Genomic DNA, 16,889 nt, shown 5'->3' with positions numbered 1-16,889 from the left:
TTTATTCCGTATGAAGCATATAATTCATGATAATGATCTCAGGAAATCTAGGGGAAATTTATCTGGCATGGTATAAGTCATTTGAGATGAAATTAATTTTAAGAAATCCAACTAGTCCCAAGTGAGATACAGAAATTTCAGGCATTTGTGAACCAAGATTGAGGTAAACTTTGGAGACATCTGAAAATAGACAAAGGAAAAACCATCTGTATTTCAGTCACCGCAGAAGCTTAATGAAGTGAGTTCCTTAAGTGTATAGACAAGTTGATCAAACAAATGGAAATGCCAAGAAAGAAATAGAAGGGGTAGATCCTACTTCCACAGTCTGATCAAAGATTGGCAGTTCCTGACTCTGAGGATTTGAGCCCTTCAATCATGGGCATGTCTTCAGCCTTTGGATGATTGGTTCTTATATCACTGGATCCCAAGGATTCTTTTCAGAGCCCTCTTTATGTCTCTGTTCCTCAGGCTGTAGGTGAAGGGGTTCAGCATGGGCGTGACCACCGTGTACATCACCGAGGCTGTGGAACTTGGCCGTGAGCTCTGGGTAGCAGCAGAGCTAAGATACACACCTAGGCTTGCACAATAAAATAAGGAGACAACCGAGAGGTGAGATGCACAGGTGGAAAATGCTTTATACTTTCCCTGAGCTGATGAGATCCCACGTATGGAGGAAACTATCTTGGAGTAAGAGTAAAGGATCCAGACAAGCAGACCACCACCCAGCAGCATAGCTGCAAGGTACAACACCACGTTATTAAGAAAGGTGTCAGAAGAGGCAAGTTGGAGCATCTGATTGAGTTCACAGAAAAAGTGGGGGATCACTACTTCTGTACAGAAGGACAGCCGCAACACCATTAAGGTGTGTACCAAGGAATGCAGGACACTCGTGATCCAGGACACCACAACCAGGAGTCCACAGAGTCGGGGGTTCATGATGACCGTGTAGTGCAAGGGGTGACAGATGGCCACAAACCTGTCATAGGCCATCACACTCAGGAGAAAGTCGTCCATCCCTGCCAAGGTTATGAAAAAGTTCATTTGTGTGATGCAGCCTGCATAGGTTATGACTTTGGTCTGGGTCTGGATGTTCCAGAGCATCTTCGGGACGGTGGTGGAGGTGAAGCAGATGTCTACAAAGGACAGGTTGGCCAGGAAGAAGTACATGGGGGTGTGGAGATGGGAGTCAGAGCTGACAGCCAGGATGATGAGCAGGTTGCCAAACACAGTGATCAGGTACATGGAGAGGAAAAGCCCAAATATGAGGGGCTGCAGTTCTGGTCTCTCTGAAAATCCCAGGAGAAGAAATTTTGATATCCGTGTAATATTTCCTGGTTCCATGAGGTTGCACTGACCCCCAGAAAGAGGCAAAGGACATCATTAATTTTCACATGAACAGTTTACTCACATAGTTGAAATGCTACCATTTATATTGTGCAGTCAAGAAGTTCATTTCCGTATCTTGTTCCTTTTGTCCCCAAAGGATTGTCGTTTTGAAGAGATTCCCTCCTGTTTCACCTCAGGTTAGGTGTTTTGGTCTCATTCTCCACACTCCCCAGCAGAGGTCATGCATTTTACTGTTTTACTAAGAATATCTTTCCTGCATTGGAGGAATATGTGCTGATTGTCAAACATATTCCAGGCATTGTGTAGGCAATGAGCATGGGATACTGAAAAACCAAACGCCTGTATCACCCAATGATGGAGAATGAATAGAAAGAACTAAAAATACTAATAAGACATTAGAGGGTGTCAAAGTGCTATGAAGAGAACAAAAGTGGATATAAAGGAGAGCGTGGATACGAGTGTCATTGTGTAATTGGTATTTGGTCAAGACCCGTGACAGGTGACATTTGAACAGAGACTTCAGGGAAAGGAGGGCAGGATCTGCAAGCATTTCTGGGGAAGTGTGTGCTGGCTGAGGGAATGGCCTCTGCTAAGACCCTGAGGATCATACTACTTGGAGTTATTGGGGTCCAAAATAGGAAGGATTGTGTGAAGAGGAGTAAACAGGAGAGAAATCAGAGATGGTGTCAGGCAATTTCAAAGAAATGGGTGGCCTCATTGCTGGTTCCCCTTAGAGGGAAAGGAGTCACTCATCCACACTATATACTGCTTATATTTTAGAATCTATCTGCAAAGCCTCCTGCAGTTTGACAAGGAGTCCTCCTGAATACCCTATGCTGATTGAGTGCTGGCTTCTGTATTATTAGAGTCAACTTAGAATATATTAGCTAAGGCACCCCTGCTCTGGAAACGGATCCCCCTCCACAAGACAAGACACACACACACACACACACACACACACCAAATCATCACTCCTTGAGCTGTGTTCTTCCATGAGTTCTCACTTCCAGCCCCAATAATTAAGCTCAGAATGGCTATAAACCAATAGCCGAACTGGGTGGCCAGTTCGATTATCATTCCCCCCAAATGATGTAAAAATGGTACCTGAATTCCAATGATTGAGCTTCTGATGGACAAATACAATTGACAGGTCAGACTGGCATGCTTATTTTCTGTCCTGCATTTAAAGAAAAACAAACTGCTCAAAATCAGAGAAACACACACAGAGAGAGAGAGAGAGAGAGAGAGACAGAGAGAGCGAGGCAAGAGAGTGAAATGAAATTGAAGTGGCACAAAAGATTTCATGGTTCATATGGTCACTGAAACCTGAGGGGCCGTGAAGAAGAAATAGCATCCTGAGGTCTGACAACACTCCAAGTCTTGTTACCTCCTTGATGCCCAGCAAAAATAATAAGGAGCAAAATTAAATGTGGTCAGAAGATGAAATTAGTGGGTTGTTCAGCATGTGGATCACCTTACAGACTGAATGTTCCAAGAGAAAAGTGTGCTAAGGGAAAAAATCAACCCTTCGGCACGGGAAATATGCAAAGCACAGCAAAAGTTGGGCAGGTTATAATGAAGCAGTAGGAGACTTGGGTTTTTTTTCTGTACCTGGTTCATATTTCTTTGATGCATTAGATGTCTTCTGATCTTAGAGAAGGTGGACAAGTCCCTTTCACTTTTCAGATGTGGCATCTTTTCTTTGTTGTTCCTGGCCTTTGCGTTGTGACCTCTCTCTTGACAAGGGGAGTGGGCACACTCTGGTCCTGTTTCCAGTTTGCACAACACCCAAAGGTTTGTTCAGACCTTGCTCTACAGAATTCTGCACACACCGTGACAGTCAGTCTAGGCTCTGAATCACCGTCTTCATAAGATTTCTGCCTGAGGCTCTTACACCACACACTTATTTCATTCTACTATGACTCTGCCATATAAGGCAAGTACCAAAGGAACAGGGCCTTCTCTGACCTTGTCCACTGTGGTTTTTCAGGAAGGCATGGTCAGCCAAGCACATGACCATAGAGATCTCCAGGTTCTGGGCTAGGCTGGTGGCTGTGTGGTGACCTCAAGTGAATGCACCTGGCATCGATTCTCTCTGACTCTTTCCTGCTGGACCTGCTGGGCACCAGGAATCATGTGGCTGGGAGCTCTGAGGGTAAAGAGTCCATGTGGCTATCTGAATTCCTCCTGGATGGTTATCGGTGGCAACTACCCCTAGGGGCGCCTGGGTGGTCAGTCGGTTGGGCGGCTGACCTCGGCTCAGGTCACGATCTCGTGGTCCGAGAGTTCGAGCCCCATGTCAGGCTCTGGGCTGATGGCTCAGAGCCTGGAGCCTGCTTCTGATTCTGTGTCTCCTTGTCTCTCTCTGCCCCTCCCCCTTTCATGCTCTGTCTCTCTCTGTCTCAAAAATAAAAAACACGTTAAAAAAAATTTTTTTTAAAATAAAAAAAACAAACCCTCTCCCTGCAGAAGATGGTGGGAAGGAGGCTAGCATGAGTCATCCAGCCAAGCTTCGGACTCTAGAAGCAACAATCAGGTCGCATCACCCCCGGTGGCACAGGGAGAGGGACTGCACAGAGGAGACATTTATAGTTTCCTTTGTCTGTTCATGAGGCATGTTTCCCTCCTGCTTGTCCAACCTGCAGCACATGATTTCCCTGGGGGACACTGGTCTGGACACAAAGAAAGATTTCCTGGAGATTCTGTGTTCCCAATAGACCAGGTAATAACTACGTCACCCGTGTGTTGATTACTCCTACCTTGTGAGTTCTGTCGCTCCCAGAGTTCAAATATCCCAGCACCTAATCCCAACCCTGATTTTAACATTTCCCTAAAATCTAGGACTAACCAATCAGTCTGGATTAGATCCCTTGGATCTCCAAAATGTTAGCTTACGGTGGAGACCTGAGCCGAAATCAAGAGTTGGACGCTTCTAAGCCTGAACCACCCAGGAGCCCCCAGATACTCGTTTAAATATGTTGTGTATACATATGGCCCCCATTAAGGGATTCCTGCTGCCACATTGATGTAGGGTGTTTTTTTTTGTCAAAAAGCTTCTTCTGTAAGTAACGACATATTTCATAATTTCACTGAGAAATTCTTCAAGTATTCAAGAATATAAATTGAGTGCTACCATGTTTCAGACAATGAGTATAGGGTGTGGTGAAGAATGAAAATCCCTAGAATCATGGAGAAAAAGTATATAAGCAAACAAGAGAATTCTATAATATTTCAGATGGTGAGGGCTGCTGTGAAGAAAAGAAAAGCAGGAAGAAAGGAGGGAGCCAATAGGGCATTCTATTTTAGTGGGTATTTAGGCAAATTCTGCAAACGAGGTGACATTGGAAAACAGAACTCATACCAGACAGAAAGGATTATGTCGGGAGCCTTTACCTGGCAGAGGGAAGGGCCAGTACAAAGGCCCCAAGGAAAGTATTGTTTCAGAAGTTCAAGGCAAAAAGCAAAGCCAGTGCTACAAGGGCAATGAGCCTGATGGAGACTGATGACAGACGCTGTCACACATGTGAGGAGTGAAGTGGCCTCTCTGCTACAACTGTGACCTCAAGGCACAGGGCCTTCCTTGCTCATGCTACGTCTCCCTCTGTATACATCATGGTCTCAAGGCATCCCATGAGTTGCCACAGATCCCCTTCTTGGTGCCTTCTCTTGACTGAGTTCTGGCCCCTGTATTGCGTCATCTTGGGATTTCAGAGTCCTGACCCCCTTTTTTTTGAAATATGAAATTCATTTTCAAGTTGGTTTCCATACAACACCCAGTGCTCATCCCCACAGGTGTTCTCCTCAATACCCATCACCCAGCCTCCCCCTCCTCCCGCCCCCATCAACCCTCAGATTGTTCTCAGTTTTTAAGGGTCTCTTCTGGTTTGGCTCCCTCCCTCTCTAACTTTTTTGAGGACTGCTCACCCTTCACCAGTCACAAGACACCATGTCCTCCTGGGTTGTGTATTTCCCTGTCTTCACAGACCTCACCATCCCGGTTATGCTGGGAATGGACACAACCCAAGAAGGCCAGATCAGCCATCTTTTCCCTGCAAAGTATAGAAATGGTTCCCAGGAATGCCAGTTCTTAAGCCTCCCATGGACAAATGAATTTGAGGCTCCATATTTGAATGGCAAGTTTCTGCTGTGATTTACACAAACTTAAAAATGTCTGTTCAACAGACATCGAGGCAGAGAGTGGAGGGGCTGTGGTGAATGAAATGGATGAGGCAGAGCAATTATCTAAGAAAATCGTGTGATTCCTGAGACACTGGGAGGTAAAATAAACTGCCATTGACTTAATAGTAAGTTAAAGGAATAGAATATGGAAGATCAACGTAAGTGTGTGCATCCACTCTGTGAAACTGACACAGCCACTGAATAAATACATCACTTAATCAAACAAACAAATGAACACAGCGATCACCCCTCCTGCACTAAGTTGAATTGGCTCTCAGGTGAAGACAGATTAATGAACTTGGCTTCCATTCTTCTGACCGTCTCATCCATGGCACAGTGGGCTGTTGGGCTCACCTGGCTGGGGTATCTGACAAGGTCTCCTTGTGACAAGTCTGAATGCCTCCCTGGACTGCAGATGGTAGGAACTAAAGCTCTGGTCTCAGCTGAGACAGCAGGAAGGAGTAAATCATGGGCCCCAGCCGTAATTAGGGCCTGGAAGAACAGAGGGAGACCTTGTCCCTTCCCATCCAAGTTCGCAGAGGCTGACAGGCGACCAGAGAGTATTTACAGCTCCCCGTATCTGCTCATCAGGCTCATTTCCCTCTTGGTACCCCAGCTTCTGATCTCATATTCCCAAGTGGAAAACTGCTCTGGACACAAGTATTTTTTCCTAATGACTCTCGGTTCCCAAAAGACTAGGTCAGAGACCAAGTGAATGCAGTTCTTTTTTGCCTCCCCTTTTCCCTGAACTTGTCCCCTTCCTGATGTGTAAATCGTCTGGCACCTTATCTCGGCCGAGACACACTTTCCTCCAAGTCTAAGACCAAGGAACCCCCCGGGATTAGTCTTCTTTGTCTTCCAAGCATTGCCTCTCCTAGGGACCCAGCTGTAGCATTTCTGGTGCTGTCTGTCTGTCTGTCTGTCTCTTTGTTTGTTTTTGAGAGAGAGGGAGAGAGGGAGCATGAGTGGGGGAGAGGACGGGAGGGAGAGAGGGACAGAGAGAAGCTTTTTTAATGTTTATTTATTTATTTTAAGACAGAGAGAGTCAGAGAAAGAGGGAGAGAGAGAATCCCAAGCCGTCTCTATGCTCAGTGCAGAAGAAATCTGGGGGCTCAATTCCAGACCATGGGGTCATGTCCTAAGCCGCAATCAAGACACAGAAATGAACCCACTGAGCCAACGAGGCAACCCAGTGTCTACTGTTGTTCTCAACAGCGCCACTAGGAATCTACACAAGGACACATGAGTGCTGATTCACAGGGGCACGTGCATCCCAATGTTTAGAGCAGTGCTTTCAGCAACAGCCAAAAATGTAAAGAGCCTAAATATCCATCAACTGACGAAAGGATAAAGAAGTTGTGGTTTATAGACACAATGGAATCCTACTTGGCAATGAGAAAGAATGAAATCCTGCCATTTGCAGCAACGTGGATGGAACTAGAGAGTGTTATGCTAAGTGAAAGAAGTCAGGCAGAGACAGATACCGTATGTTTTCACTCATAGGTAGATCTTGAGAAACTTAAGAGAAGAGCATGGGGAGGGGAAGGGGAAAAGAGAGTTAGAGGGAGGGAGGCAAACCATGAGAGACTCTTGAGGACTGAGAACAAACTGAGGGTAGGTGGTGGGTGGGGGAGAGGGGAAAGTGGGTGATGGGCATTGAAGAGGGCACTTGGGATGAGCACTGGGTGTTGTATGGAAACCATTTTGTCAATAAATTTCATATATTAAAAAAAAGAAAAAATAATAAAGCAGAGAAATGACTTCTTCTGATAATAAACCTTGGGTGCTACAGAGATTGGCTACTAGACATTTTCTGTCACTTGTTTTATAAGACATTAAAAGCTGTCATTTGCTCCCTTGTTATAAAATGGGACCTTGAATATAACAGATGTATTGAGATCTAGTTATGTACTACAATGTGAGCTTAACATCTCACAGGGGGTTTGGATTTAATCTTTATAAAATCTTATCCCTGAGGAGTTATAGTTATGAACTACATTTTACGATGTACAAATGGTGCTTGGTGATGTCTAGTCATCTGTCCAAACTTAATATCTGAGTATATGGAGTCCCTTGAGTTTGATTCTGTCAGGATGCTTCCAGTTCTCCAACTCTGGAGCCGTGGTTCTCCGCCAGAAATGAATTTTCCCCAGGGACGTCTGTCAAAGTCTGAAGGGGTGCTGCCCAGCACCTACAGTCCCCAGGAAAGCACCCCCAAAATAATGTTATCCTGCCACAAATGTCCACCATAAAAGGTGAGAATCCCAGCTACACCAGCATGTCTCCAACTTCACTGTGCCTGTGAATCCACACGGATCCCACTACGAGTGCAAAATCTTAGAGATTCTGCATTTCTCCAAGCTCCTGGGTGAGGCTGAAGTGCAAGTCTGAGTCTGCAAACCACTGTTTGATTAGCAAGAAGATGATCCTGTGTTAGAGATAAGAGTAGGTAGCGTGAAGCCTTCTGCACCAAATCCTGTCCTTGTGTGCCCATAATTGTGAAAGGATTGTGTATTCGCTCATTCTTCAGGCTGTGTGAAATCTGTGTTTATTGCTTTTCTAAGTGAACAAAATAATACCCTGATGAGCAAGCCTTTACACTAAGGAGAATAAGGCACCATCAGATATGCCCACATCCTAATCTCCAGTCCCTTTCACATGTTATTATTATTATTATTTTTTTTTGCAAAGAAGGATTTATGCAGCAGATTGAACAGGCTGATCGTCAGCTTGGGCGACTCTGAAGGACATGCCCATTTGTGCGGAAGAACTGGGGACCCTGAACCACATGACTGGCAGGACATGCAGTTCTTGGGTGAAGCGTCCTCTGGTCAAGCAGGTGGAAGAGATTTCAGAGCAGAAAGGACGTATTATATAGATGGTGCTGATACTGTGCATTCTCCATCGTTTGGGATTTGTGACATATATCAGGAAAAGGAAGCTATTTCGTGTAACAACGGAAAGAATCATATGAGCGGATCGCATTAAAAGTTTTCAAGCAGAAACAGGAAGATAATTCAGTGATAAAACGTAGAAGACACTAAGCAATCCTGCGCCTCGATGAACAAACTCCCTCAGTGGTGAACACCATCTTCCATGCTTTAATAAATAGGTGGATAGCACGAACTGTGATTTTTTTAAAAAATGAGAGAAATATTTTGTGTGTCACAAAATGAGTGTTTCGAAAGTTTGCCTCCTCATATTTATGTTCAGGCCAACACGAAGAACATATCAGGTCGAACTTGCCTTTCTAAGTACACTCCACTGGAGATCTAGATTAGCTAATCAGGTTTTCCCATTGACTATGGTAGGAATTCGGGACCCAGAGCTGAGTAACAGAATACAACCAAGAGACCGCTTACAAAGCATAAGGGCATGTTTAATGCAAGTGACTGAAATGACGTATTTTCTCCAGGTCAGTTTCGAACAAAACCATGTTGAATAAACATATCATCAGATGTGTTTCACAATCACCAGATAAACCCTCGGCTACCCCCAGTCATGAAGTACCACTTCAGGAAGCCCTTTATAAACTGGATATTGCCACATGAGTGAATCAGCTTTTCCCCTTCAGCCCACACATCCTACTCAATACAATTCTCCAAGAATGTGTGAGCCCAACACCAGCTACCCACCCTGGCCGTGGTCTTTGAGAAAGCCAGATCCCTCAACAGCTTCCTCTCTCTCTCTCTTCCTCTTGACTCTCTCTCCCCTTCTGACACCTCCCAGAATGGCTTTTGACCATCCCATGTGCCCTCCAGGATACAGGAGTAATAAACCTGGGGTTATTAGAGTTCTCTGATAGATGTTGTTGACCTGTGTCCTGCAGTCACAATAAGAACCCAAGGGCTGGTGCAGCCACAGCATAGGCTGTGGTCAGGGAAAGGTCTGTGGGAGTGTGGAAAGCACATGGGTGCAGGTGAGTCCTTGGACATTCCTAGCCAGAGCGGCGTGTGAATTGCCTGAGGCTTGAATGGAACAATGTTAGAGTCCACATCATCCGGTGGAGTCCTAAAGGAAGTGAAGGAAAAGACTGAGACTCAAGGTGGAAACTGTGCTTTTGTATTCTCCTTGACAGTAAAATGATGGAAATGGCTTACTGATCAAGTGTAGCTTTATTCCGTACGAAGCGTATAATTCATGATATCGATCTCAGGAAATCTAGGGGAAATTTACCCGGCATGGTATAAGTGATTTGAGATGAAATTAAACTTAAGAAATCCAACTAGTCCCATGTGAGATACAGAAATTTCGGCATTTGTGACCCAAGGTTGGGGTAAACTTTGGGGACACCTGAAAATAGATGAAGGAGAAACCGTCTGTATTTCAGTCACCGCAGAAGCTTAATGAAGTGAGTTCCTTAAATGTATAGACAAGTTGATCAAACAAATGGAAATGCCAAGAAAGAAATAGAAGGAGTAGATCCTACTTCCACAGTCTGATCAAAGATTGGCAGTTCCTGACTCTGAGGATTTGAGTCCTTCAATCATGGGCATGTCTTCAGGCTTTGGATGATTGGTTCTTATATCACTGGATTCCAAGTATTCTTTTCAGAGCCCTCTTTATGTCTCTGTTCCTCAGGCTATAGATGAAGGGGTTCAGCATGGGCGTGACCACCGTGTACATCACCGAGGCTGTGGCACTTGAGTCGGAGCTCTGGGTAGCAGCAGAGCTGAGGTACACTCCTAGGCTCGTACAATAAAATAAGGAGACAACCGAGAGGTGAGATGCACAGGTGGAAAATGCTTTATACTTGCCCTGAGCTGATGAGATCCCACATATGGATGAAACTATCTTAGAATAAGAGTAAAGGATCCCACCAAGGGGACCTCCAGCCAGCAGCATAGCTGCAAGGTACATCACCACGTTATTAAGAAAGGTGTCAGAACAGGCAAGTTGGATCATCTGATTGATTTCACAGAAAAAGTGGGGGATCACTACTTCTGTACAGAAGGACAGCCGCAACACCATTAAGGTGTGTACCAAGGAATACAGGACACTCGTGATCCAGGACACCAGAACCAGCAGCCCACAGAGCCGGGGGTTCATGATGACCATGTATTGCAGGGGGTGACAGATGGCCACAAACCTGTCATAGGCCATCACACTCAGGAGAAAGTCGTCCATCCCCGCAAAGGCTATGAAAAAGTTCATTTGTGTGATACAGTCTTCATAGGTTATGACTTTGCTCTGAGTCTGGATGTTCCAGAGAATCTTTGGGACAGTGGTGGAGGTGAAGCAGATGTCTACAAAGGACAGGTTGGCCAGGAAGAAGTACATGGGCGTGTGGAGGTGGGAGTCAGAGCTGACGGCCAGGATGATGAGCAGGTTGCCAAACACAGTGATCAGGTACATGGAGAGGAAAAGTCCAAATATGAAGGGCTGCAGTTCTGGTCTCTCTGAAAATCCCAGGAGAAGAAATTTTGATATCCGTGTAATATTTCCTGGTTCCATGAGGTTGCACTGACTGCCAGAAAGAGGCAAAGGACATCATTAATTTTCACATGAACAGTTTACCCACATGGTTGAAATGCTACCATTTATATTGTGCAGTCAAGAAGTTCATTTAGGTATCTTGTCCCTTTTGTCCCCAAAGGATTGTCCTTTTGAAGAGATTCCCTCCTGTTTCATCTCAGATTACGTGTTTTGGTCTCATTCTCCACACTCCCCAGCAGAGGTCATGCATTTTACTGTTTTACTAAGAGTATCTTTCCTGCATTGGAGGAATATGTACTGAGCGTCAAACATGTCCCAGGTATTGTCTAGGCCATGAGCACAGGATACTGAAAACCAAAAGCCACTATAATCTAGTGATGGAGAATGAATAGAATCAAATACAATTATTAATAAGACATCATAGGGTGTCAAGTTCTATGAAGAGACAAAAGCAGATATAAAGGAGAGCGTGGATATGAGTGCTATTTTGTAATCAGTGTTTGGTCAAGACCAGTAAACTAGGTGACATTTGATCAGAGACCTGCAGGGAAGGAAGGCAGGAGCCCAGAGCATGTGTGGGGAAGTATGTGATGGTAGAGGGAATGGCCTCAGCTAAGGCCCTGAGGATGAAACTACTTGGAGCTATTTGAGTCCAAAACAGGAAGCATGTATGGGAAGGGGAATGAGCAGGAAAATGATCAGAGATCGTGTCAGGCAATTTCAAAGAAATAGGTGGCCTCGTTGCTGGTTCCCCTTCAAGAGAAAGGAGTCACTCACCCACACTATGTACTGCTTGTATTTTAGAATCTACCTGCAAAGTCTGCTGTAAGTGGACATAGAGCTTTCTAGAACATGGTATGTTGATTGAGTTCTGGCTTCTATATTATAAGAATCACCTTGGAATACATTGGACCATGTCCCCTGCTCTGATGACGGATGTCATTTCACACACACACACACACACACACACCAAATTAGTGATCCCTGAGCTGTGTTTTTACCATGACTTCTCACTCGAACCCCAACAATTAAGTTCGGAGTGGGTATAACTCAAGATGCGCAGATCAATTATCATTCCTGCAAATGACGTAAGTTTTCCATGAACAAATAAAATTGACAAGTCAGACTGGCATGCTCATTTTCTTTCCTGTATTTAAAGAAACACAATCTTCTCAAAATCAGAGGGAGAGAGAGAAACAAGAAAGTGAAATAAAATGGAAGTGGCAGAAAAGATCTAATGGCTCAGATGATCGCTGAAATCTGAGGGGCCATGAAGAAGAAAGAGCATCCCTGGTTCTGACAACAATCCAACCCTTGTTACCACCCTGATGCCCAGCAAAAATAGTAAGGAGCAAAATTAAATTCAGTAGGAGACGACATTAGTGGGACCTTCAGGGTGTGCATCGTCTTACAGAGTGAATGTTCCAAGAGAAAATGTGCTAAGGGAATAAATCAACCCTTCGGCACAGGAAATATGCAAAGCACAGCAAAAGTTGGGCAGGTTATAATGGAAGATAAGAGACTTGCTTTTTCTTTGAAAAAGCACCTTGAGACTTTGCTATTTCTTTGACCAACTGGATGTCCTGTGATCTTAGAGAAGGTGGGACAAGTCCCTTTCACTCTTTAGACGTGGCATCTTTTCTCTCTTTTTCCTGGGCTTTGTGTTGTGATCTTTTGGCCGAGTGTTGGGCACACTCTGGTCCTGTTTCTGGTTTGCACAACATGAAAAGTTCTGTTCAGACCTTGCGCTACAAAATTCTGCACATACCATGACAACCGTTCTGGCTCTAAGTCACCATCTCCGTAAGATTTCTGCCTGAGGCTCTTACACCACACAAACTTTTTTCATAGCCCTGTGACTCCACCATCATAAGGCAAGTACCAAAGGAGCGGGGCCCTCTCTGACCTTGTTCACTGTTTTTTCAGAAGGGCATGATCAGGCAAGTACATGGCCATAGAGATCTCCACGTTCCTGGCTAGGCTGGTGGCTGTCAGGTGACCTCAGGTAGATGTGCCTGGCTTTGATTCTCTCTGACCCTTTCCTCCGGGTCTTGCCAAGCTCTCAGACTCACCTGGCTGGGAGCTGGGAGGGAGAGGTGTCCATGTGGCCGTCTGGATTCCTCCTGGATGGTTATTGGTGGTGACTAAACTCTGTCCCCACACAAGACGGCAGAACGGAGGCTAGCATGAGTCTCCCAGTCAAGCTTTCGACTCCACAGCAACAACCTGGTCCCGTCAGCCCACGGTGGCACAGGCAGTGGGTGTGCACAGGAGGGATTTATAGTTTCCTCTGTTCCTGAGGCACGTTCCCCTCCTCCTCCTCTTTGGAGCAGCACATGATTTCCCTGGGGGACACTGGTCTGGACACAAAGGAAATTGTTCTGGAGGTTCTGTGTTCCCAATAGACCAGGTTATAACTGCGTGACCCCAGTGTTGAGTATTCCTTCCTCATGAACTCTGCTGCTCTCAGAGTTCAGACCTCCCACCAGCGACTCCCAACGCTTATGTCAATGTTTCTCCCAAGTCTAGGACTGATCAATCTGTGTGGATTAGTTCCCTTGGATCTCCAAGCTGTTGGCTTGTGTTGGAGATACAGTCCTGCCATCTACACAACATTCCGGTTTTCCTTTTCAACAAGGAGGAGAAAAAAGCTCCTTGATACGGACCCTGAGCACTACATACCACAGCTTCATGACACATTTGCACGCTTTTAGGACTTTCATTCCACATCACAATTAAGAGCTGCTGTTCAGCCCCTCTTTGTAAAGAATGTTTTAATTATATGAAATATGGTGAGATTTTTTTTTTCTTGCAGTATAATATGAGCTTGGAATAGAAAAGTAAACAGGTTCTTCCCTGTAGCTTTGAGAAGAAATCAGGCCTTGCAATCATTTTCATTTTATTTATTTTTATTAAAAAAATTTTTCTTCAACGTTTATTTATTTTTGGGACAGAAAGAGACAGAGCATGAACGGGGGAGGGGCAGAGAGAGAGGGAGACACAAAATCGGAAACAGTCTCCAGGCTCTGAGCCTTCAGCCCAGAGCCTGACGCGGGGCTCGAACTCCCGGACCGCGAGATCGTGACCTGGCTGAAGTCGGACGCTTAACCGACTGCGCCACCCAGGCGCCCCAAAAATAGAGTTCTTTTAGAGACACATAATAAAATATTATAGATAAGAAACCAAATAATTTGTATTTTAAATATTTTTATTTATTTTTAGGGTGGAGAGAGAGAGAGAGAGAGAGAGAGAGAGAGAGAGGGCCTGAGCTGGCGAGGGGCAGAGAGGGGCAGAGACATAGAATTTAAGCTGTCAGCACAGAGCCTGACATGGGGCTTGAGCTCAAGAGCTGTGAGATCATGACCTGAGCCAAAGTCGGATGCTTAACTGACTGAGCCACCCAAGCACACCTTACATTTATTTATTTCAATTCAAGTTAGTTAACATACAGTGGAGTGTTGGTTTCACGGGTAGAACCCAGTGGTACATCGCTCACATATAACTCCCAGTGCTCGTCCCAACAAGTGCCCTCCTTAATGCCCATCACCCATTTAGCCCCTCCTCCCACCCACTTCCTCTCCAGCAACCCTGAATTTCTTCTCTGTATTTTTGAGTCTCTTATAAATTGCCTCCCTCTCTGTTTTCATCTTAGTTTTCCTTCCCTTCCCCTATGTTCATTGGTTTTGTTCCTTAAGTTTCACATATAAGTGAAATCATATGATATTTATCTTTCTCTGATTGACATATTTTGCTTAGCATAATACACTCTAGTTCCAACCACGTTGTTGCAAATGGAAGATTTCATTCTTTTTGATCACTGAGTAATATTCCATTATATATATATATATATGCCACATCCTATTTATCCATTAAAGGGGCATATGTACCCCAATATTTATAGCAGTGTTATTAACAATAGCCAGTTATGGAAAGAGCCCAAATGTCCGTGGATTGATGAATGGATAAAGAAGATGTGAGTGACCTAAATTTTGATCATGAGTTGCTTGTGTATCTCGCTACCTCAAAAGCATCATAGACCACACTCACATTTATGCCCCAGGAATTCACTCTACCAGGTGCTAGGCAGAATATCTCCAAATTGATTTAATTTCTTCTCCATAATGTGGGTTCTTTAAATGTCAATTGACCCTAACCAAGGGAAGCTGATGAATGGGGAAGCTGACGAATGGAGAAGCTTAAACTCGGTTCCCTCAAATAATTTTATTGACTATGTCCCTGTGAGATTCCTACTGCTGTTATAAAACATTCCCACAGTAGCTGCTGAAGACAAACACATACAGGTTCTTACAGTTCTGGAGTCAGAAGTTTCGAAGGAGTCTCGTCAGGCTAATAGCAAGGTGTCTGCAGGGTTGTGGTCCTTCTGGAGGCTCAGGGGAGAATGTGTTTCCTTTCCAATTGCAGTCTCTGTTGCTGGCCACCTGCATTTCTTGGCTCATGGCTCTTCCGCCACCTTCACAGCCAGCAGGAGAGCATTCTCAAAATCTCTGACATCAACTCTTTTGTCTCCATCCTCAACATTTGGAGGACCATCCTGACTACCCTAGTCCCACCTAGAGAATCCCAGCTGATCCTTTTGTCTCCATGGCAGCTAATTTACAGCCCTGTTTAGTCTGCTACCTTAATCCTACATTGCTATCAAAAATAACATGTGAAAGGTCCTGGGAATTAGGATGTGGACATATTTGGAAGGGCCTTATTCTGCCCACTACAAAATCTTTTTCATAAATGTATTATTTTTGTCACTTATAAAAGCCATAAAACAGAATTGACACAGACTGAAGAAAGAATGAATACATTATTCCTTCAAAATTACATGCATGCAAGGACACCATTTGGTGCAGAAGACTTAAAAATACCTACACCTGCTTTAACACCAAGATCCCAGCCTTGCTAATCAAAGAGTGGCCCACAGACCCAGACCCACAGTTTAGCATCACCCAGGAGCTGGTAGAAATGCAGAATCTCTGGGCCACCCAGGATGGGAGATCAGATTCTGCATTTGTAGTGGGATCTGTGTGAATGTACACGCGCATTGAAGTTGGAGAACTGCTGGTGTAGCTGGGTTTCTCACCTTTTATGATCGACATTTGTGGCAGGATAATATTTTCGGGGGTGCTTTCCTTTGAATTGTAGGTGTTTGGCAGCTTCCCTTCAGACTTTGACAGACATCTTCAGGGGAAAATTCATTTCTGGCTGTGAACCACTGCCCCAGAGTTTGAGAACTAGAAGCATCCTGACAGAATCAAACTCAAGGGTCACCAGATACTCAGGTATTAAATTTAGACAGATGACTAGACATGACCAAGCGCCATTTCTACAATGTAGAATGGAGCTCATAAATGTACTTCCTCAGGTATGTTTATAAAAATTGAATCCAACTATCCCTATGAGAGGTCAAGCTCACATTGTAGTACGTAAAATATATAAATACATCTATTATAATTAAACATTTAATAACAAAGGACCAACCAATAGCTTTTACCTTGTGACAATGTAAGAAGTTCCTAATTGTGATGGCAAAAGTGTCTTGAAGCCAGTGTGTGTAGAATCCAAAGTTTATTATCAGAAGAACCCAGTTCTCTGTGCTTCTCTGTGCTGATAGCTCAGAGCCCAGAGCCTGCTTCGGATTCTGTATCCCTCTCTCTCTGTCCCTCCCCTGATCCTGCTCTGTCTCTCTCTGTCTGTCAAAAATAAATAAACATTAAGAAATATTTTTTTAAAGAATAGACACTAGGGATGCTGGGTGACTCAGTTGGCTGAGCATCTGGGTCTTGATTTCGGCTCAGGTCCCAATCTCAGGAACCTGGAGATTGAGCCCCCATCAGGTTCTGCATTGAGAGTGAGGAGCCTGCTTATGATTATCTCTCTTCCTGTCTCTCTCTGCCCCTCCCTGGTTCTTTTTCTAC

At 44.6% G+C, this 16,889-nt stretch overlaps 2 protein-coding genes across 2 annotated transcripts; both read right to left on the bottom strand.

Moving 5' to 3' along the window:
- Nucleotides 1-414: 414 nt before the first annotated feature.
- Nucleotides 415-1,341, bottom strand: LOC122486369 (olfactory receptor-like protein OLF4). Its single transcript, XM_043585805.1, has one exon. It carries the CDS (start codon nt 1,339-1,341, stop codon nt 415-417), a length of 927 nt encoding a protein of 308 aa, XP_043441740.1.
- An 8,712-nt stretch (nt 1,342-10,053) lies between these two features.
- Nucleotides 10,054-10,980, bottom strand: LOC122487007 (olfactory receptor 7A5-like). The gene has a single exon (XM_043586855.1). It carries the CDS (start codon nt 10,978-10,980, stop codon nt 10,054-10,056), a length of 927 nt encoding a protein of 308 aa, XP_043442790.1.
- Between the last annotated feature and the right edge of the window lie 5,909 nt (nt 10,981-16,889).

This window comes from Prionailurus bengalensis, chromosome A2, assembly GCF_016509475.1.
Source record: "Prionailurus bengalensis isolate Pbe53 chromosome A2, Fcat_Pben_1.1_paternal_pri, whole genome shotgun sequence".
Classification (NCBI taxonomy): domain Eukaryota; kingdom Metazoa; phylum Chordata; class Mammalia; order Carnivora; family Felidae; genus Prionailurus; species Prionailurus bengalensis.
This window is presented reverse-complemented; position numbering and strand designations above follow the sequence as displayed.

Bases quoted from the DNA above. Each gene is read 5' to 3' on its own strand.
- LOC122487007 (XM_043586855.1), bottom strand. From the start codon at position 10,980: ATGGAACCAGGAAATATTACACGGATATCAAAATTTCTTCTCCTGGGA.
- LOC122486369 (XM_043585805.1), bottom strand. From the start codon at position 1,341: ATGGAACCAGGAAATATTACACGGATATCAAAATTTCTTCTCCTGGGA.